This window comes from Lepus europaeus, chromosome 11 (assembly GCF_033115175.1).
Source record: "Lepus europaeus isolate LE1 chromosome 11, mLepTim1.pri, whole genome shotgun sequence".
Classification (NCBI taxonomy): domain Eukaryota; kingdom Metazoa; phylum Chordata; class Mammalia; order Lagomorpha; family Leporidae; genus Lepus; species Lepus europaeus.
The window spans coordinates 53,497,664-53,518,704 of record NC_084837.1 but is presented as its reverse complement, the minus strand read 5'-3'; the positions used below and the strand labels follow the sequence as shown (position 1 = coordinate 53,518,704).

The 21,041-nt window shown below is 46.2% G+C and overlaps 1 protein-coding gene across 1 annotated transcript; it reads left to right on the top strand.

Moving 5' to 3' along the window:
• Positions 1 to 770: 770 nt before the first annotated feature.
• PNP (purine nucleoside phosphorylase) lies at positions 771 to 14,265 on the top strand. Its single transcript, XM_062205532.1, has 6 exons — positions 771 to 874; positions 4,202 to 4,371; positions 6,058 to 6,161; positions 6,306 to 6,481; positions 6,561 to 6,751; positions 7,103 to 14,265. The coding sequence occupies exons 1-6, from the start codon at positions 864 to 866 to the stop codon at positions 7,318 to 7,320; spliced, it is 870 nt and encodes a 289-aa protein (XP_062061516.1). The 5' UTR covers positions 771 to 863; the 3' UTR covers positions 7,321 to 14,265.
• Positions 14,266 to 21,041: the final 6,776 nt, after the last annotated feature.

Genomic DNA, 21,041 nt, shown 5'->3' with positions numbered 1-21,041 from the left:
GAGTTCAGGACAGGTGGACAATTCCAACAGCGAAGCAGGGGCCGTTGACTTGTCATTTGACGCGAGGTAGGTGAAATTTATAAAACTAGGGAGAAGAAAATGGCTGAATTCTCACCAAGACTTTATGTACTCTTGTTGTGAATTTTTCATCTTGGGGCAGGTCTTTCTCTAGTTATCTGTATTGCTTGTATCCGAGGAAATCAAGGAATTGTCCGCATCCTCCCTCCCTCCCGCCCCCAGCCTTTCTCTGTGTCTAGGACGCAGGAATTCTTGCCGTAGAACTTTTTCTTCCCTTTATCCGGGCCTGGATGCGTTCGTTCTCCCAAACGCTGCAACCTCCAGTCACAGGGTTGCCACAGGAGACTCTGCTTCCCTCGTCCAGGAAGCGATGCAGACACTGACTCACTTCATTTTATTCTGGGGTTGCGCTATCCAAGGTTTGAAATTTTCTCTGTCCAAATTTTCTCAGCATTTGCTGTAGACACGGCCGGGAGCGGGTCTGCGGGTTCGCGTGCTGTTCTCGCGGCTTCTAGGCCTCTTTGCTTCGAAGCCTGGCCCGGAGGACTGAATGGGTGCAGGGATGAGATGCTGGACGCCCCGGGGCGGTTCGAAGAGGGACCAGAGCCGGGAAAAGGAACTCGGTTTAGGATTAAGGCCCCGCCTAGGGCGCTTGAATCGGGCTGTGTCGCCATGGCGACGGGGCCGGCCCGCGAGCTCGGCTGCCATTGGCTGGGGACTCCCGGGCCGGGGATAAAAGCCAGCGCCCGGAGAACAGTGCACTTACTGTGCCGACCGGACCCGGCCACCGCCGCGCAGACGGCAGGAGCGAGGCGAAGGCTCGACCGGAGGGCGGCAGCGCGACCATGGAGGACGGGTGAGCCGGGCACCAGGCCCAGAGGACCCTAGGGGCCCCTGGGGAGGGGGAAGTGGCTGTCCCCAAGCTTGGGAAACTTGGCACCCTGGGCCCCGAGGGGACCGGGCGAGGGAGCGAGTGCCTCGGAGATGCAGAGGCCTGGCACGGAGCCTGGGTGTCCGGGGCCAGGCGACGGCACGGTTAGGGGCGCACGCGGGAATCGAGCTAGGGTGGTGCCACCGGAGCAGGAAGGGGACAGGTTACTGTGGCCTGAGCTGCTCGTAAAAGGAACCGTTGTGTGTGAGCGCGCGTGCGTGTGTTAAGGTGCAAGTGGCGAGGCGGGCGTAAGACCCACCTCGTCCCAGGGCGGACGTCGCGCCCCCCTCGTCCCAGGGTCTCAGGAAAGCCACGAGGTGCTTTTTGTGTCTGAAACTGGAGTTCCTCCGTTAGAGAAAATACTGCCCGCCTCCCTTGGCCAGCTCTTTTTTTTTTTCCCCCCTCCAAATTGGAAGTCAAATTAATCAATTGGAAATGAAGTAAAGACGGAAATTCTTAAGGAGCTTCGCAAGACTCCATCTCCCGACCCTCACCCTTACACCTTTAGGGAAGCCCCTCTCCGCGCGTTGGTCCTGGGATTTCCAGGCTAAGTCCCCAGCGTTAGGGATCCCAGTGACTTCTGGATGCCCAGGGAGGATCCAGGATACTCCTGCGAGGACTGAGTGCCAACAAGGAAGCCCATGAACTGGGACTAGTCATGCCAGGTGGCGGCTGCTCCACACTTCACACTTCGTTTCCTTTGCACCTCTTGGAGATACGTTAATTTTTTACCAACCTCATTCTTCTCATCTCCGGGCACTTTTGCTCCCACACCCACCCCAGCTCCATCCCCACCCGCAGCCTTGTGTATTGTAATATCTGCTTTCCTGGACTCCGCTTTGGAGAGGGGGACCTGCCTCTGTTGGCTGGGCTAGTTGTTTTCAGCCCTGCCACACCTCAGTTCCACTTCTGAAGGCAATCATTGGTTTCTCAGATGGTTGTGAGAATTGGACTTGGAACTGTGAGAAACGTTCAGAGTTATTGCTGAATATTCTGGGTAATATCTAATATTCTCTGAAAGCTTTACTTAATATATGCTATATATTATATATGTATATATATATGTATATAAAGAGAATTGAAAATGAATCTTGATGTGAATGGAAGGAGAAAGGGAGAGGGAGAGGGGAGGGTTGCGGGTGGGAGGGAAGTTGTAGGGAGGGGAAGCCATTGTAATCCATAAACTGTATTTTGGAAATTTATATTTATTAAATAAAAGTTTTTTAAAAAGTCAAAAAATATAATTGTGCTGCCAGGTCCCTCAAGGGCAAAGAGCCTTGGAGAAGAGGAGGAAAGATGGGAGTAGGTAGGAAGTGGGTGGGGTGGGGCTGGGAGGAGACCACAGGCAGGAGGAATTCTGGGGAAAGGTTCAAGGCCGTGTGGAAAAGAGCCTTGGGAGCTGGGCAGCAAGTTTTAAATTCTCTTTCAAATTGAGCCTGTACAATAGATGGGGCAGATAACCTTGCCTAAAGCACAGGTTATTTGCCTAAAAAGACAAATGGGACATGAATCTACATTGAGTTCTGGCTTCCTTCTACACCCAAGTTCCCAAACATGGCTTTGGAATCAGAATTATGTGAGCTACTTTACAGACCTGAGAACTCTGGCCTCTCCAGAATTATCACATCTGCAAGGGCGGGCCAGTGTTTGTAACAAGCTCATACATAGAATGTATAGAATACATACATAGAATATATGCCGTCAATCTGGTTTAGCCTTTGACAACCAGTGTTGTGGATTAGGTCTGCTTTTTTGAGTCTTAGTTTACCTAGTCCCTAGTCTTGAATTATTACCCCTTGCAATTTCATATGTCAGGGGGTCTATGTGGGCCTGGATATCCCAGAAATAAGAACCCAGGGGAACTATGAATGGCACCTAGACCTCTTCTAGGAGGTTTCCAGTGCTTTTTCTTTAAACATTTAGCCCTTAATATTTGAGGAAGGAACTGGAGAGTGAGGATACAAAAGGAAATTGGATTTATTTTTGCCCTCAAGGTAGTCTTTTTTTTTTTTTTTTTTCTTTTTACAGGCAGAGTGGATAGTGAGAGAGAGACAGAGAGAAAGGTCTTCCTTTTTGCCGTTGGTTCACCTTCCAATGGCCGCTGCGGCCAGCGCATCTCGCTGATCCGAAGCCAGGAGCCAGGTGCTTCTCCTGGTCTCCCATGCGGGTTCAGGGCCCAGGGACTTGGGCCATCCTCCACTGCCTTCCTGGGCCATAGCAGAGAGCTGGCCTGGAAGAGGGGCAACCGGGATAGAATCCGGCGTCTCCACCGGGACTAGAACCCAGTGTGCCGGCGCCACAAGGCGGAGGATTAGCCTGTTAAGCCACGGCACCATAAAAAAAAGTTATTATTTTTTGAAAGGCAGAGTTACAGTTAGAAAGGGAGAGATAGACAGAGATCTTCCACCTCCTGGTTCATTGCTTAGATGGCCACCACAAGCTGTGGTTGAGCCAGAAGCCAGGAGCTAAGAACTCCATCCAGGTCTCCCCCATGGGTTGCAGGGGCCCAAGTGCTTGAGCCATCTTCCTCTGCTTTCTCAGGTGTCTTAACAGGGAGCTAGGTCAGAAGTAAAACAACCAGGACGCCAACCCCCACCCCCAAATGGGATGCGGGCATCGCAGGCGACAACTTAAACCCACTGAGCTACAAGCCGGCTCCAGCCCTGTAATTACATTTTATATGTCCCTAGGGGATAGATAGAATCCTAAGGAAAATTGAACTAGATTTGTCACTGCCCACAGGAAGGTCTTAATCCCATTTTTAAAAGGATTTATTGATTTGAAAGGCAGAGTGACAAGAATGAGAGAGAGATTCTATCTGCTGGTTCACCCCCCAAATGGCAAAACAACCAGGGTTTGGCCAAGTCAAAGCCAGGAGACAGGAACTTCATCTGGGTCTCCTATATAGGTGGCAAGGGCTCAAGTCCTTGGGTCATCTTTTACTGAGAAGGAGATTAAATCTGCTATGGGTAACAACACCGGAGGAGGGGCTGTTAGTCAAGACACAAGCTTCATGAACTATTGTCAGGTTCTCAAATGGAGGGGAGTTCGTGTCTGGCTCTCAATGGGCTGAATTCAAAGAGGGCTGGTTGAATGGGTGGGTAAGCATAGTATGGCTTCTCCCTGGGAGCCAATTTCTCCATCGCCAGCTGCTTCCGTGTACCTGCCAACCTTCCTCACTGTTGATCATTTGTCCAATACCCATGGGCTGGGAGCAGAACTCACTTTTTTGACTTTGATTTTTCCCCCTAGATTCACATATGAAGATTATCAGAACACCGCAGAATGGCTCCTGTCTCACACCACGCACCGACCTCAAGTGGCAGTGATCTGTGGCTCTGGGCTGGGAGGTCTGACTGACAAATTAACTGAGACGCAGGTCTTTGACTACAGTGAGATACCCAATTTTCCCCGAAGTACAGGTACTGCCCGGGGGAGGCTGGGATGGGGCTGAGGGGTATATACTGATGGGATTCTGTGGGTCACTGTCAGGAAGGCCAGCGTTCACTACTCTGTGACCTAGCATTTGCCCAAGATAAATATGAGACCAAAAAAAAAAAAAAAAAAAAAAAAAAAAAGAATCAGAGTTTGATGGAAGATTTCCTAGTAAAAATGTGGTATAGGAAGTGTGTGTTTCAGTAGAACTATGATGGCATCTTTCCATGTTTCCTGTGCTCGGCTGACTCAGAGTTAAGCCACCCACATGCCACCTCCCATAAACCATCATCGGCACACACACCAACAGCCCTCCAGGACACGCAGAGTGTGGCCACTCCCAGGAAAAAGTCAGGCCTTCTCTGTCCAATGTCTTCCTGCCTTTCCCCATCCCTCCAGCTCTGGCTCCAGCCCTAGGATATGACACACACTGGTGCACAGCAGCGGTGTGCCGTGTTCTGCAGACATCTGCAGCTTACTATATGCATGCTAACACCTGATTCACACTGACTTCAGGAGAGGGAAAGGGGCAGGTAGCCCCTTACGCACAGGGAAGTCCTGCGAGAGCTGGGCTAAGCACTAACACTTAGAAAAAGACAAGCAACCACAAACCCACGGCGGGAATAGTGACAAGTAAAAGGACAAGGACCATTCACTTGGTTTACTTATTAGTTTTGTAAATAACTGATTTCCCTTGGTTTATGTAGTAATTTTTTTAGATCCTGTCCTCCTTCCTCTTTTCTCTGGAGGGTTATTTGTTTTAATAGATATTTTTAAACCTTCTGAACAAGATCAGAATAGGGTAAGGAGAAGTGAGAATAGGGGTTAGAGAAGGAAATATTGAAGTGAGAGAGACGACAAAGGGAAAACAAAAGAAAGGAGCCTTGCCTAGGTCCAAATTCAGCCTCTTTCTTCCTTGTTAAATAGTCTTTTCTTTAGGAAGCCCAAGTATATTGTGAGTTCCCTTGCTGGAATGAATGAAGAGGCATATAGTATAGTCAGGGAAATATTTTGACATTTTTGAGAGAGGCCTATAACTACTATGTTCACTGCTATCCGCTTTATTTTTTATTCACTTTTATAATATGGCTTTCTCATTCTTTTGTAATTTCTTTTTTCAAAAATTTATTTATTTATTTATTTGAGAGGTAGAGTTACAGAGACAGGGAGAGATGGAGAAAAGTGTTCCATCCACTGGTTCACTCCCTAAATGGCTGCAACGGCCAGAGCTGCACTGATCTGAAACCAGGAGCTTCTTCTGGGTCTCCCACGTGGATGCAGGGGCCCACGCACTGGGACCATCTTGTACTGCTTTCCCAGGCCATAGCAGAGAACTGGAACTGGCACCCTATGGGGTGCCGACGCCACAGGCAGAAGCTTAGCCCACCACCCACAGTGCCAGCCCCATCTTCTGTAATTTCTTGAACAAACATTTCCTTTTTCCTTTGTATGTTCACATTGAGCATTCTGACTCTCATAACTCATCAGGTTGTGCTTGTGTGATTGCAATTAACATCTATCCCACCAGACTTAAAGTTTCTGAAAGCAGAGATTCTATCTTTTGCTTAATTACCCCCCTCAACATGCTGAGCGGTGGTGGCTCCTAGCAGGTGCTCAGTGGATGTGTTGCATGAAGTCTAAAGCCGTTCATTTCCCCCACTCTGTGTACACAGTGCCAGGTCATGCTGGTCGACTGGTGTTTGGCTTCCTGAATGGCAGAGCGTGTGTGATGATGCAAGGCAGATTCCATCTGTATGAAGGGTACCCACTCTGGAAGGTAAGCCGGGGCAGAAGCCAGGTTGGATCTGGGAAAAGGGAGAGAACTGTCTACCCTTCTTGTAGTCCTCACTTTCTGGTGTAGCTCTGCATAGGTGGCTGTGGGAAATTTCGAGAAAACTACTTCTGATCTCTTGTTTCTAAGGTGACGTTCCCTGTGCGGGTTTTCCGGCTTCTGGGGGTGGACACCTTGGTGGTCACCAATGCGGCTGGAGGCCTTAACCCCAAGTTTGAGGTTGGAGACATCATGCTGATCCGCGACCACATCAACCTGCCCGGTTTCTGTGGTCAGAACCCTCTCAGAGGGCCCAATGAGGAGAGGTATGTGTCGCACTCCTTCGCTTCTGCACGCGTGGGGCTCACGGACTTGTCTTAGCGTCATCATCACTCTGTGCCCTAGGTTTGGTGTTCGTTTTCCTGCCATGTCTGACGCCTACGACCGCACCATGAGGCAGAAGGCTCTAAGCGCTTGGAAACAAATGGGAGAGCAGCGAGAGCTCCAAGAGGGCACCTATGTGATGGTCGCAGGCCCCAACTTTGAGACTGTGGCCGAGTGTCGTCTGCTGCAGAAGCTGGGGGCAGATGCTGTCGGTGAGAAGGGGCCTCTGGCTGGAGGCTTGAAGGGGGAGGGGTGATCACTGGAGCCGTCTCCTGGACCTCTGGCTGAAAGACAGGTCTGTGTCCACAGGACTGACTCATTACCACAGATCAATATAGATATAAAGCATTGCATTGGTAAAATCTACCAGATGCAAAAAGTCCTAGGAAGCTACGCTTATTTCAAGTAATACAGAACAATAAGCTCAACACTAATTTAGTTGCTGCTTTGAATGCATTTTCGGAATTTAGAATTTACAGTGAAGTCGTGACTGAAGCCGAGGGTGAGGATGAGGAAAAGAGCATGGAGGGTGCTGACAGGTGGCTGCCTTCTCTCCCCGTCAGGCATGAGCACCGTACCAGAAGTGATAGTTGCCCGGCACTGCGGACTTCGGGTCTTTGGCTTCTCACTCATCACTAACAAAGTCATCTTGGATTATGAAAACCTGGAGAAGGCCAATCACGAGGAAGTCCTGGAGGCTGGGAAACAGGCCGCACAGAAATTGGAACAGTTCGTCTCCATCCTCATGGCTAGCGTGCCACTCCCTGGCAATGTCAGTTGACCAGCCCTGGTGGGGTCAGGCATCTCTGTGATGAGATCCAAGTCACGGCGATCTACTTTGGCCCTTTGCTGGAGTCATGTGCCTCTGCCCTAAGGTAGTAGCAGGAAGAGGAAGACCTTTACCCTTTACCTCCCCCCCCCCCTTTGTCCCACCAGACAGTCCAGTGCCAGGTCCTCTTGCCCAGCTGTCTTCTCAAAGATGTTTGCTTCCCTTCCTCCTGACTACCCCAGGAACTGGAGCCTGTGCCCTCCATCTGTGCATGGGTGTGCTCAGGATTTGACCTGGGCCTTTGAGCTTTGTGTAGCAGTGCCACTAGCTGTTTGAGACGAGGCTCTCATGTTCCTGGGGGTTCAGTTCTGCCCCACCTACCTCTCTAGAGACCAAACAAGGCCTAGACCAGTACCTCTTAGACCTTATTTAACACCGTACTGTTTTGAGAATAAAGAGGAAGATGAAATAATTCATTTTGTTGCAATTTTGGGTGAGGCTGGGGCTCAGGGCAAGATTGATATGAAAGGTCATGTGACTCAACTTCTGAGTCAAGTAGCTAAGAACTGGGATAACCGCATGGGAGGATGAAGGAAAGGCAAACGGAGATACAGTAGGGAGGGCTCATTCCTGGCACACGGTGACCACTTCCCTCAGTGCCGCCTGTCACTTACCTTCTGTTTCACTCCTTGCCTGCTCATGAATATTTAAATTCATTCACTGATCTCCCCTTCTGTCCAGTTGCCACTTCCTTAGTTAGTCTCTAATTGTATTTCCTCTTGCTTCCCCTCTCTCCCCTACTCCTTCTGACTTCAGCCACCGCGCTCTGCTCGCTCTGACTGTGGTGAGTACCTCTGCCCTGCCTGCCTTCCTGAGCTCCTCTTTCTCTCGCTTTTGCATGGTTGGAACCTCCCCTCGATGCTGCGTTAGCATTGCCCTCTGTTGACTCATTGCACTATTATCTTTGCTTATCAGTGTGCGTTCAGCCAGCTGGCATGTTTGGAAACCACACCACCCTTTTTGGCCTGGGTGTCAGGCAGGGATAGTGCCGGATGAGCCTCTAGTGGTGACTGACATTTCAGTAGGTGGTGGTATAATATGCAGAGGTATTTTGGATAGGAAACTTTTGAGAAGTCTTTCAAGTTACCCTTTGTTTGGTAACTGACCTACATAGCTGAGCTCCACACAAAGGATCTTTATGTGCCCCTGTCACTACTTTTCATCAATTCTTTGAACTTCCACCCACCACTGAATCCATCACTGGACCTTCAGGCAATTGGCTCCCAGCTTTCACAGTGCATCTAATAGATGGAACTTAATTGGTTCATCTAATGAGATCACTTATGGTCAGTTCTATTCAAGGTACTGAATATCTCTTTGTATAACATGCTTAGCTAAGAAAAATGCTTAATTGACCTATAAAAAGCCATGGAGATGCCGCTTGAGACACCTGTGGCCCATACTGGAGTACCTGGATTTGAGTCCTGGCTCTGCCCTACATGGGCAGTGAACCAGCACATGGAAGATCTCTCTTTTTCTCTCTCTGTAATTCTGCCTTTCAAATAAATAAAAATATTTTTTGAAGATTTATTGATTTGTTTGAAAGGCAGAGTTACAGAGAGAAGGCGACACAGAGAGACCTTCTGTCGATTGATTCACTGCTCAAATGGGTGCAACAACCGGGGCTGGACCAGTGGTGGGCCAAGCCGAAGCCAGGAGCCAGGAGCTTCTTCTGGGCTCCCATGTGGGTGCAGTGGCCCAAGGACTTGGGCCATCTTCCACTGCTTTCCCAGGTGCATTAGCTGGGAGCTGGATTGGAAGTAGAGTAGCCAGGATTCAAGCTGGCACCCATATGGGATACAGGTACCTCAAGCAGCAGCTTAACTCATTGAGCCACAGTGCCAGCTCCAGGGAAAGTTTCATAAAAAACTTTGCGTTTAGCCTTGAAGGATGGAAGAGAGGAAGAGGATTTTATAGCAGGGTAAACCAAGGCACAGAACTGTGAAAAGTACTAGGCGAGTTCGTAAGTCATTGTCACCCTCATGCGCGCTGAGATCTGTAAGACACAGGCAGCAACTGGAGATGAGAGGAGTGTAGCAGCTGATGCTTTGCTTTCTTTCGGTTTCAATCTTTGATCTGCTTCTTGGCCAGAATTGTGCCACATGAAAAATGCGTCCTGGAGACAGGTGTGGAACATTTAAGGACATCTTTAGTTTTAATTTTAGAAAATTTACTTGGCAAGCAGAGAAAGAGAGCTTCCACTCATTGGTTTACTCCCCCAGATATCTGCAGTGGCCAGGGGACCAAAGTCAGGAGCCAGAAACTCACTCCAGGTCTCTCAATTCCAGTGGCAGTATCTCAACTACCATCCTTCTACCAGCGTCCACATTAGCAGGAAGCTGGAATCAGGAGTCAGAGTTGGGAGTTCAGCTCCGGCACTCCAACTTGGAGTAAGTAGGTCTACTAAATTCATATTCACTATGTGAAGATGTGAATTGTCTTCAATTTCTTTTTTAAAAAGTCTTTATTGAGAGGCGCTGGTGCTGTGACATAGTAGGTTAAGCCTCTGCCTGCGGGGCTGGCATCCCATGTGGGTGCCAGTTCATGTCCACTTCTGATCCAGCTCTGCTGATGCTCTGGGAAAGCAGTGGAGGATGGCCCAAATGCTTGGGCCCCTGAACTCTGTGGGAGACACGGAAGAAGCTCCTGGCTCCTGGCTTCAGATCTGCCCAGCTCTGGCTATTGTGCCCATGTAGGGAGTGAACCAATGGATACTTCTCTTTCTCTGCCTTTCCCTCCTCTTTTTATAACCCTGCCTCTCAAATAAATAATCTTTAAAAAAAAACTTTATTGATATAAAATTCAAATTAAAAATTTAACTATTTAAAGTGTAAAAGTAGTTTTTAATATATTCACAGAGAAGAGCAATCATCACCACAGTTAATTTTAGGATATTTCATCATCTCGAAGGAAACTTTATCTGCTTCCCACCCACCCACAGTCTGAAACAACTAATTTACTTCCTTTCCCTATAATCTAGTTTGGGCTTTCGTATGAATGGAATTAAATATAGAATTGTGAGTCTTTTGTTACTGGGTTTTTTCACTTAGCACACTTTCAAAGTTTATCTGGGTCATAACATGTACCAGTACTTTGTTCTTTTTTATGGCCAAATAATATTCCACTGTATGGATACATGAAATTTTGTTTATCAAATGGCTTTGATTTGAAAATGCCAACCAGTCCAGTCCAAACTGAATATACCAGTTTAGGAGAGCAAGAGGATGATGGTACAAAATTAAGGAACTGGGTGTTAGAGGGCCTCCTAAACTAAGCAAATCCTTGGAAAAACCAGTGATGAGACCAATCCTTTCTAGAGGGATTTGCAGGATTGGGTAGTATCAGCAAATGTTTCTTTACCATGTGCTGTGTCAAACATTTTCCTAAAAACCATAATATAAATTAGCATAAGACAGGCCAGCGCCGTGCCTCACTAGGCTAATCCTCCGCCTGCACCAGCAACCCAGGATCTAGTCCCGGTCGGGGCGCCGGATTCTATCCCGGTTGCTCCTCTTCCAGTCCAGCTCTCTGCTATGGCCCAGGAAGGCAGTGGAGGATGGTCCAAGTGCTTGGGCCCTGCACCCGCATGGGAGACCAGGAGGAAGCACCTGGCTCCTGGCTTCGGATCGGCGCAATGCGCCGGCCGCAAAACGCCAGCCATAGTGACCACTTTGGGGGGTGAACCAGCGGAAAAAGGAAGACCTTTCTCTCTAACTCTGCCTGTCAAAGAAAAGAAAAGAAAAAAAATTAGCATAAGACAAAGTGCTTGCCATCTAGATGTGAGACAGGATCTACAATCATCCTTCAGTACCTGTGAGAGGTTGGTTCTAAGACCTCTCCATGGAAAACAAAATCTGTGCGTGCTCAAGTCCCTTTCTAAAAATGGCATGGTGTCTGAATATAACATAGGCACATCCTTTGTGTACTTTAAGTCTTTACTTACAACACCTAATACAATGTAAAACACTATGTAAATTGTTATATTGTTTTGGGAATAATGAAAAGAAAAAGTCTATATATGTTTAGTACAGATGAAAATTCTTTTTTTGAATATTTGTTGATCCTCAGTGCAGAACCTGCAGAAAGGGAAAACTGTCTACATAAAAACAGAAAACAAGGGCCAGTGGGTTGTATCCTCTACACCTGTTGAAGACTAACTACTACCAGTCTTTTGATTATTGCCATTGTTGAGAATTGCTTTCTCTTCTGACTAGGAGGAAGATAGCCTAGTCTTTGAAGAAATGAATATAGCAATAGGTGTAACATGGTGTCAGTGGTGGTGTGTGCTATAGGAATTCAGGGAAGAGAACCAACACTGGGGCTAAAGATTGGGACAAGGATTGACAAAGCTTGAATTAGGCCTTTTTAAAAAAAAAAAAAAATTATCTTTTTGAAAGGCTGTTCCATCCACTGGTTCACTCCCCAAATGGCCACAATAGCCAGAGCTGGGCCAGGAGCTTCCTCCTGGTTTCCCACATGGATGTAGGGGCCCAAGCACTTGAACCATCTTTTGCTCCTTTACCAGGCCATTAGCAGGGAGCTGGATCAGAATCGGAATAGCCAGGACTTGAACTGACACCCATTTGGGATGCTGGCACTGCAGGCAGCAGCTTTACCTTCAATGCCACAGCGCCAGCCCCATTGAATTAGGCCTTATGGGAAAGAGAGAAGGAAGACACTACATGCAGGCAGATTCAAGAATGTTTAATCATTCCACAGATCACAATAGTTAAATTGAAGAAATGAATGGAAGGGTGGAAGGTAAGATGGAAAGGGACTGTTCAGAGTTATGATTTCAGGCTGAAGTGTAAACACCTTATTCTCTAAGCAAGATGGTCACTATTGGACATAACGGACTTGGAAGTGAACTTCTCAGTGTGGTATTTGATGGAAAGAAGCCCATCTGGAAGCAAAGAGGCTTGTTTTGATGGTAGAATTATTTTTACCTAAAATTAACTAAACATGAGTAGCATAGTACAGTTGTTTAGATTTAGTGTTTCACTTTTTACTTACGTTGAGATCTGTACGTTTTAAAGAGTAAGTTGTTATGGGATAAAAGGTAGGGGTGAGAGTGAAACTAATTTAGAAGTGAAAATGCATGCTTAAATTCAATTAGTAGTTTTCTTTTTGTGTGAAATTTTGAATGGGCCGTGTAATCTCATGGTTTAACAGCCAGAGAACAGGCATACATGCAGCGAAAGCCTCCGTTCCATCTCGTCCTTCCTGTTCCGTCATACCACTAATGACTTATCAGCTTCTTTGGCATTCTTCCAGAATTTGTACAAATACGAACAAAAACAAATTCTTCCTTTTAAACATTATTTTAAAATAATTTTTAAAAATTTGTTTTTGTTTCTTGGAAAGGCTGAGATAGAGACAGAGATCTCCCATCTGCTGGTTCACTCCTCAAATCCCCACAATGGCTGGGCCTAGCAAAACCAAAGAAAGGTGCCAGGAACTCCATCTGGGTCTCCCGTGTGATTGGCAGGGACCCAACAGGTGGAGTCATCATCAGCTGCTTCCTCTGATACACATTAGCAGGAAGCTGGATCGGAAGCAGAGAGCCGGGACTCAGACGAGGCACTGGGAAATGGAATGTCAGTCTGCTAAACAGCTGCTTAACCCACTGCGCCACACACTTCTCTCTCTCTTCTTTTTCTTAACATTTTATATATACATATATATGCACATATTTAAGATTTATTTATTTGAAAGGCAGAGTTACAGAGAGAGGGACAGAGAGATCTTCCACCTGCTGGTTCATTCTCCAAATGGCTGCCACTGCCAAGGCTAGGGCCAGGCTAAAGCCAGGAGCCCTGAGCTCCATCCAAATCTCCCATATGTGTGACAGGGGCTCAATTCTGAGCCATCTTTAGCTGCTTTCCCAGGCACATTAGCAGGGAGCTGGATCAGAAGTGGAGCAGCCAAATCTCAGATCAGCGTTCATATAGGATGTTAGCGCCACGGGTAGTGACCCAACCCACTGCACTACAATGCCAGCCCCTATATTTTTATTTTTTAGTTGACACATAACAGTTGTATTTACAGGGTCCAATGTAATATTTCGATACCTGTTTGCACCGTGTAATGATCAGATGAGGGTAACTGGCACACCCACCACCTCCAACATCGACCAGTTCTTTGTGCTGGGAACATTCAAAAAACCTCTCTACTAGTGATGTTGAAAGAGCCGACTAAGTGTTGCCTACCACAGTTAGCCTACAGTGCTGGAGAGCATCAGAAGCTCTTCCTGCCTTCCAACCGCACCCCTGTACCCGTTAACCATCCTCTTTCACATCCTCCCTTCCCCCATACCCTTCCTAGGCTCTAGTAATCACCATTCATTCTCTACGTTTCGAGCTTCAACATACAGGGAGGGCACGTGGTGTTTGTCTTTCTGTGCCTGACAAATCTATCTTCTCTTATACACTGTAGATTGTGTGTTCTATGTACTGGGGTACTTCTTGCTGCTCTACTTTGCCTTGGAGATCTTTTCACATCAATAAATTAGTGTGCTCGCTTAAAGATTCAAGTCTGATGCAAAGCATACATGTCTGTCACCTTAAAATGTTTAAAAACGAAAGAAGAATATAGTCTTTTTTTTTTAAGCCACTTCGAAAACCTTTTTTGATTACTAATGGGAATAGAGACAAAGAGGTATGTTGCCAGCTCCTCTTTAAAACAAGAAAACAGGGAGGAGAGCTGTTCTTTCTGTCCTGTGCCTAATTTGATTTGGCTTAGATCTCTGTTGACTTTCTCTCCTGTAAATAAGCCTCTGTTTTTCATTAATTATATTTTGTTTCTAGGGGACGTTTTTTAAACAAACACTGGTTATATGCCTGTTTTTTCTGCTATTGTAACTTTGGACTTTAATAAAAACGGGAAATTTCCTATCTTTAAACTTTTTGCCTGCTTTTTAGTTTTGGCCTAAATTAGATTTGATATTATTCTGGATTAATCTACCCTCGTTCTCTTGTTTCCAGGTTGAAAAATCCTTTCTCCTCCCTTTAGCTTTCACTTTCACTTCCATTCCAAGTTCATGCGTTTATTTAAGGAACTTTACTTTATCTGAATTGCTAATTTCTTATTTTTCATATTCTTTTTATCTTCTGATATTCATATTTTTATTCTATTTTGCTTATTGACTGTTTGATTTTGGCTATTTTCATGTATTTTTAAATATTTATTTATTTAAAGGTAAAATTACAGAGAGAGGAAGTGAAGTCTTCTGTCTGCTAGATCACTCCCCAAATGGCTGCAATGGCTGGGGCTGCACCAGGCCCAAGCCAAGAGCCTGGAATTCCATTCAGGTCTCCCATGTGGGTGGCAGGGGTCCAAGGACTTGGGCCATCTTCTACTGCTTTCCCAGGCCATAGGAGAGAGCTGGACCAGAAGTAGAACAGCCAGGACTTAAACTGGCGCCCATATGGGATGCCAGCACTGTAGGCGGCGGCTTTACCCACTATGCCACAGCACTGGTCCCAAGGAAGCTTAAAGTCTTTCAATGTCTAAGATGGAGCACTAGCCAAGAATGGCTTTGATTACCAAGATGGGTAATCAAATTTTGCTGAGCAGGAGAAATGAACCCATGAGCTAGTATATTTGTTCATTTACTAAATGAATGGTCTAAGATTAGGGATACAGAAAAGAACCAGAGGACATTCTTGCTTTTGTAGCTATTTGTGGAGTCGGATTACAAATAAACATGAATGTAAACCTGAGCCAGGGCTGGTGTTTTCATGCAGTAGGTTGCTGCCACTTGTGATGCTGCCAACTCCTATCTGCTTGCCTATTTGAGTCCTGGCTCCTCCACTTCTGATCCAGATCCCTGCTAATGTTGCCTGGGAAAACTGCAGATGATGGTTCAAATAGTTGAGCCCCTGCAACCCATGTAGGAAACCTAGGGAGTTCCAGGCTCTTGGCTTTGGTCTGACCCAGCTTCAGCCCTTGCAGCCATTGAGAGTGAATTAGTGGGTGGACTCTCCCTCCCCCGATGTGTGTGCGTGCATGTGTGTGTGTGACTTTGCCTTTCAAATAAGTAAATAAATCTTTTAAAAAATCTTAGGTAATGATTAAATGTTAAAAATAATCAAAATGGCCTGCACCGCGGCTCACTAGGCTAATCCTACGCCTGCGGCACCGGCACACCAGGTTCTAGTCCTGGTTGGGGCACTGGTTCTGTCCCGGTTGCTCCTCTTCCAGGCCAGCTCTCTGCTGTGGCCCAGGAGTGCAGTGGAGGATGGCCCAGGTCCTTGGGCCCCCCTGCACCCACATGGGAGACCAGGAGAAGCACCTGGCTCCTGGCTTCAAATCAGCACAGCGCGCCGGCTGTAGCAGCCACTTGGAGGGTGAACCAACAGGAAAAACGAAAAGCTTTCTCTCTGTCTCTCTCTCTCTCACACTGTCTAACTCTGTCCAAAAAATAAATAAATAAATAAAAATTTAAAAAAAATCAAAATATGGAGATAGAAAAGTAATAGTGGAAGGAAAGGCAAGTGAAAACTACAATGATATTCCACTTCATAGTCACTAAAATGGCTATAACAAATAAGACATTAACAAATGTTGATGAGGATGAGGATATCAAGAAACAAGAACTCATTTATTGATGGTGGGAATGTAACACAGTGTGGTCATTTAGAAAACAGCTTGGCAGTTTCTTAAAGAGTTAAGCACAGGAGTGGATGCTTGGCACAGTGCTTTTGTTGCTGCTTGGGGTACCTACATCTCATATGGGAGCGCCTGGTCCTTAGTCCCTGCTTCTCTGCTTCCGATCCTGCTTCCTGCGGCTGCACAGCCTGAGAGGCAGCAGACGATAGCTCGAGTGCTTGCGTCCCTGACACTCAGGGAGACCCGGATTGAATTCTGGATTTCTGGTTTCTGCTTGGCCCCACTCTGCCATTGTGGGCATTTGGGGAGTGAACCAGAGGATGGAAGGTCTCCTGTGCCTCTGTCTCTGTCTCTGCCTGTCAAATAAAATTAAAATAGATAAATAAAAATGTACAGAAGAGTTACAAAAGTACCGTATGACCCAGAAATTTACTTCTAGTTATCCATCCAAGAGAAATAAAAACATTCATGCAATCAATTGCACACAAATGTTTACAGCTATGTTGTTCAAATTACACAACCTGGAAACAACCTAAATATTGATCAGCTGGTGAATAAATAGACAAAATGCATATCCCAACATTGGAGTAGTATTCAGCAATTAAGAGGAACATTGACAGCTGGTACATCACGGAAGAACTTAAAAAATATGCTAAGTCAAACAATCCGGAAACCCTGTGGGGGACTAAGACTGTCCCAGAAAGTGAGGCCCTGGGATGATTTCAAGTCATGTAAGGAAAAACAGAAACAAAAACCAATATGTTTCAGTTGAAATTTGAAAGCAAACAGTGTAAGTGGAGAAGACTTAGGGATGTGCAGTGGCTTCACCCGAGGATGGCAGTGTATGAAGGTGGTTAGAACGCTGCTGTCAGTAGAAATTATCAATGCGAATCACATTTTAAGTTCTCTGGTAGCTCACTTAAAAAGGCTGGCATTGTGGTGTGTAGCGGCCATTTGGGGGGTGAACCAATGGAAGGAAGAAGACCTTTCTCTCTGTCTCTCTCACTGTCTATAACACTGCCTATCAAATAAATTAAAAAACAAGAAAGAAAATGTTCGGACTGGAGATCTTGTGAAGGTAGACAGCACTTGCTGTCTCTAGAGAAGAAAGTGAGCTTGAAGAGAAAGGCAGTAGAGAATGGTCCCCACGTTTTCAGTCTGATCTAATACGTAAGTGAGGTTGCCATTTTCTGAGGAGCCGTTTCGGCAGGGTAATCAAATTTTGCTTTTACAGCTGTCAAGTGTGGAAAGTGTATACCTCCAGATGGACAAGTGGAGTTCCTAGTTGTATAAATGAGTCTGTACTCCAAGGGAAGGGATTTAAGCTAGATACAAGAATTTGGAAGTCATTAGCACATAAATGACATTTAACACATGATCTGGATGTTATTACCAAGCGAGGAAGTCAGCATGGCGAGAAGAATGCAATAAGGAATTTGAGATGCAGTCATTAGTGAGGTGTGAGGAAACCAGGAAGTAGACTATCAGGGAAAGTAATGGTAATAACTGTTTCAATGAGAGTGGTCAAGGTCACCTTGACAAATGACTCCCTGGTGTGAGTCATCTCTTGCTTAGAACAGAAACCATAAAGTATGAGAGACGGGGAAGCAGAAATGGCATTTACAAGCAATGTACAACTCTTGAGAGATTTTGCTATATAGGAGAGCAGAAGCTGGAGGACAGATGTGGGTTCAGGGAAAGACTTTTTTCTTGTTTTAATGATTGGAGACTTCTTGAAATGGAAAAAAAATAGGACTTGGGTATGCTATGAAGGAGAAGAGAAGTTGGGACTTGGACATAGACTGGAAAACCAACTTGGCTCAGTTTCTCCTCTCCACTCTCACAACACAGATCATTTTTGACATGAGATGTGTGTGAGATTTTCCCCATACACCAAGCAAGCCATCAATTCTGCAACAGCACCGCTGGGTGTTCTTAAATTTGATTCTGACACTACCTATCCGGAGATAGAATCGGATCCCACAGGCTGAGGGTTTAGTCCCCAAGACTGCCCCCCCACCACCCAACTTACATGCCAGTGGCAAGGCCTGGGATATTTCACCTGTGCTTCGGATCAGCCAGCTGCAAACCGGGCTTCCTCTAACCCCTTCTTCACTTTCCATTTGTTTCCTTGAGGGGCTCGGAGAACTCCAGGAAATACTCAGCTTTACTGATTTATTATAAAGGATGTTGCAAAGGATACAGATAAAGAAATGCTGAGGATGAGGCTTGAAGAAGGGTGCAGAGTTTCCACACTCTCTTGATGCAACACACTTCAGGAACTTCCAGGGTTCAGCTGTCTACACCCTGTTCTTGTGGAGCTTCATAGTGGCCTCAGTGCATAGGCAGGATTGCTAACAGATTGTGTAGAAATAAAGCCAGATATGTCTGTTTAGATTTTTTAGCATTCCTTTGTCTTTGGAATAGGCGAGGACCTCTCTGGAATGAGGAGGGTCTTTGGATTTCTATGGCCTGCCTTGGGGAGTGTAGCATAGCCGGTAAAGCTGCCTCCTGCAGGGCTGGCATCCCGTATGGGTGCTGATTCAAATCCTTGCTGCTCCTCTTCTGATCCAGCTCTCTGCTGTGACCTGGGAAAGCAGTGGAAGATGGCCCAAGTCCTTGGGCCCCTGCACCCACATGGGAGACCTGGAAGAATCTCCTGGCTCCTGGCTTCAGATCGGCACAGCTCCAGCCATTACAGCCATCTGAGGAGTGAACCAGCAGATAGAAGACCTGTCTCTCTCTGTCTATCTCTCTATCTCTCTCTCTGCCTCTCTCTCTGTGTGTCTCTCTCGCTGCCTCTGCCTCTCTGTAACTCTGCCTTTCACATAAATAAATAAATATTTTTTTAAAAAAGCAAGTATGAATAGCTAACTGTGTGTATGCATGTGGGGGAGCAGGGACGGGCTAGAGTGGAGAGAGAGAGAGAGAGATCATAATATCATTGAACCCTCAACTGACCTTAACTGATTATTGACATGGTATGCTATGGCTTACTTGTAGTGGCAGTACAACTGTACTGTGTGATATGGATTCTTGAGGGAAAAAAATGAGTCTGCATTGGGAACTTGGCTTTGTCTTGAGAGGGCAACAGAGCCAGGGGATAGAAAAAAAAATGTAAGGTGGGCAATGATTTTTTAGCAGAAAAAGTCCTTGGAGTGAATTCAGTCCTTCCTCAGAGCCTCAGTGGTAAGATTTGGTGTAGAGACCCCAAAGGCCTTTGAGCCTTGGAGGGAGGGGAGTAATTATAAAGTTGGTTGAGTGTGGAGGCATAGCCTGGACAGAGGGAGGTTGTAACTATTTTTTTTTTTTTTAAAAGAACTAGGCTGGACCATTGTCATTATAAATAGACTGATTTCCCTGGAGTAATCCTGACTATCCACTAGCATTCCAAAAGAACTATTGTTGCTGAATCCCAAAGTGTGTGGCCAAATTTTACTAAAAAAGTCAAGCAGAGAAGGACCTAATCTTTGTCTGGGGACTGGGTTTTTAATTTGAATAAACACTGTGGGTGATACCTACATAGTACTTTACAGTTTACAAAAGATTTTACTTTTCTTTTTTTAAGGTTTACTTTATTTATTTGAAAGGCAGAGTTATAGAGGCGAAGGGAAAGACAGAGAGATCTACCATCCAACGGGTCACTCTGCAGATGGCTGCAACAGCCAGAGCTGGCCCAGGCAAAGCCAGGAGCCTGGAATTCTGTCCACATCTCCCACATGGATGGCAAGGGTCCAAGCACTTGGATGTCTTCCACTTCTTTCAGGCACATGAGCAGGGAGTTGGATTGGAAGTGGAGCAGGCACCCATATGGGATGCTGGTGTCAGAGCTAAGGCTCAACCTGCTGAGCCACAACACTGAACCTAAGATTTTATTTTATTTTATTTTATTTGTCCATTTTAACTTTGGTAATTATTGAGACCCTTGATTTTCAGATGAAAAAATACTTAGAGAGAGGTTGCCTGGATTTTATTATACCATACAGCAGAGGATAGCACAGCCAGGACTCAGGTGCAGGGCTCATCTTTGGGGCTGCAAATAGGGGTGGGGGAGGCAACAGAAATACATTACATGCTGGGCTGACTATGAAAAGGTCAGAGGGAGTTAAGCTTGATTGCAAACTGGAGATGAAATGAAGAAGTGAAGACGAAGACAGGTCTTTAAACCTGGTTCTATAGAAAGAGAATCAATTTTTTTTCCATGCAACTTTGGAGGGTTAAGACTAGGACAAGAAGATTCCATTCAATATTAGAATGAGTTCTGCAAAAAAAAAAAAAAAATTGTTATAGGCCGGCGCCATGGCTTAACAGGCTAATCCTCCGCCTTGCGGCGCCGGCACACCGGGTTCTAGTCCCGGTTGGGGCGCCGGATTCTATCCCGGTTGCCCCTCTTCCAGGCCAGCTCTCTGCTATGGCCTGGGAAGGCAGTGGAGGATGGCCTGAGTCCTTGGGCCCTGCATCCACATGGGAGACCAGGAGAAGCACCTGGCTCCTGGCTTCGGATCAGCGAGATGCGCCTGCCGCAGCGGCCATTGGAGGGTGAACCAACGGTAAAGGAAGACCTTTCTCTCTGTCTCTCTCTCAGTATCCACTCTGCCTGTCAAAAAAAACAATTGTTATGTTACTGAAGTGGTGAAACAGAGGCTAGATGAATATTCATCAAGGCTATAGAGGGAAATCTATCTTAGGACCTCCAAAATTCTTTTGAAATAATTTAATCTGAAATATTAGGACTAATTTACGGAAAGCCTGAATAACAATAGTACAGTTGCGCAACCTCAGCTCTAGTTATGCAGAAGGAGGGTGGCATGTTGCACGGTACTTACATGTTACATAATGATACATTCATTCACGCTTGGCCTGCTTAAGGGTGGGATCTGAGGAGCTGGACACAAGAGCACGAAGAACAGAGGCCATGGCTGATCTCAGAAAAGTGGAAGCAATCCTCTGCTTCTGTTAGGGACCCGCAACCTGTTAGCCTGATGGAAGACTCCTCCACCTCACACCTGGAAGAACTCAGTGTGCAGAAAGCTTGACTTCAGGGCGCTGGGACTGACTCAGGG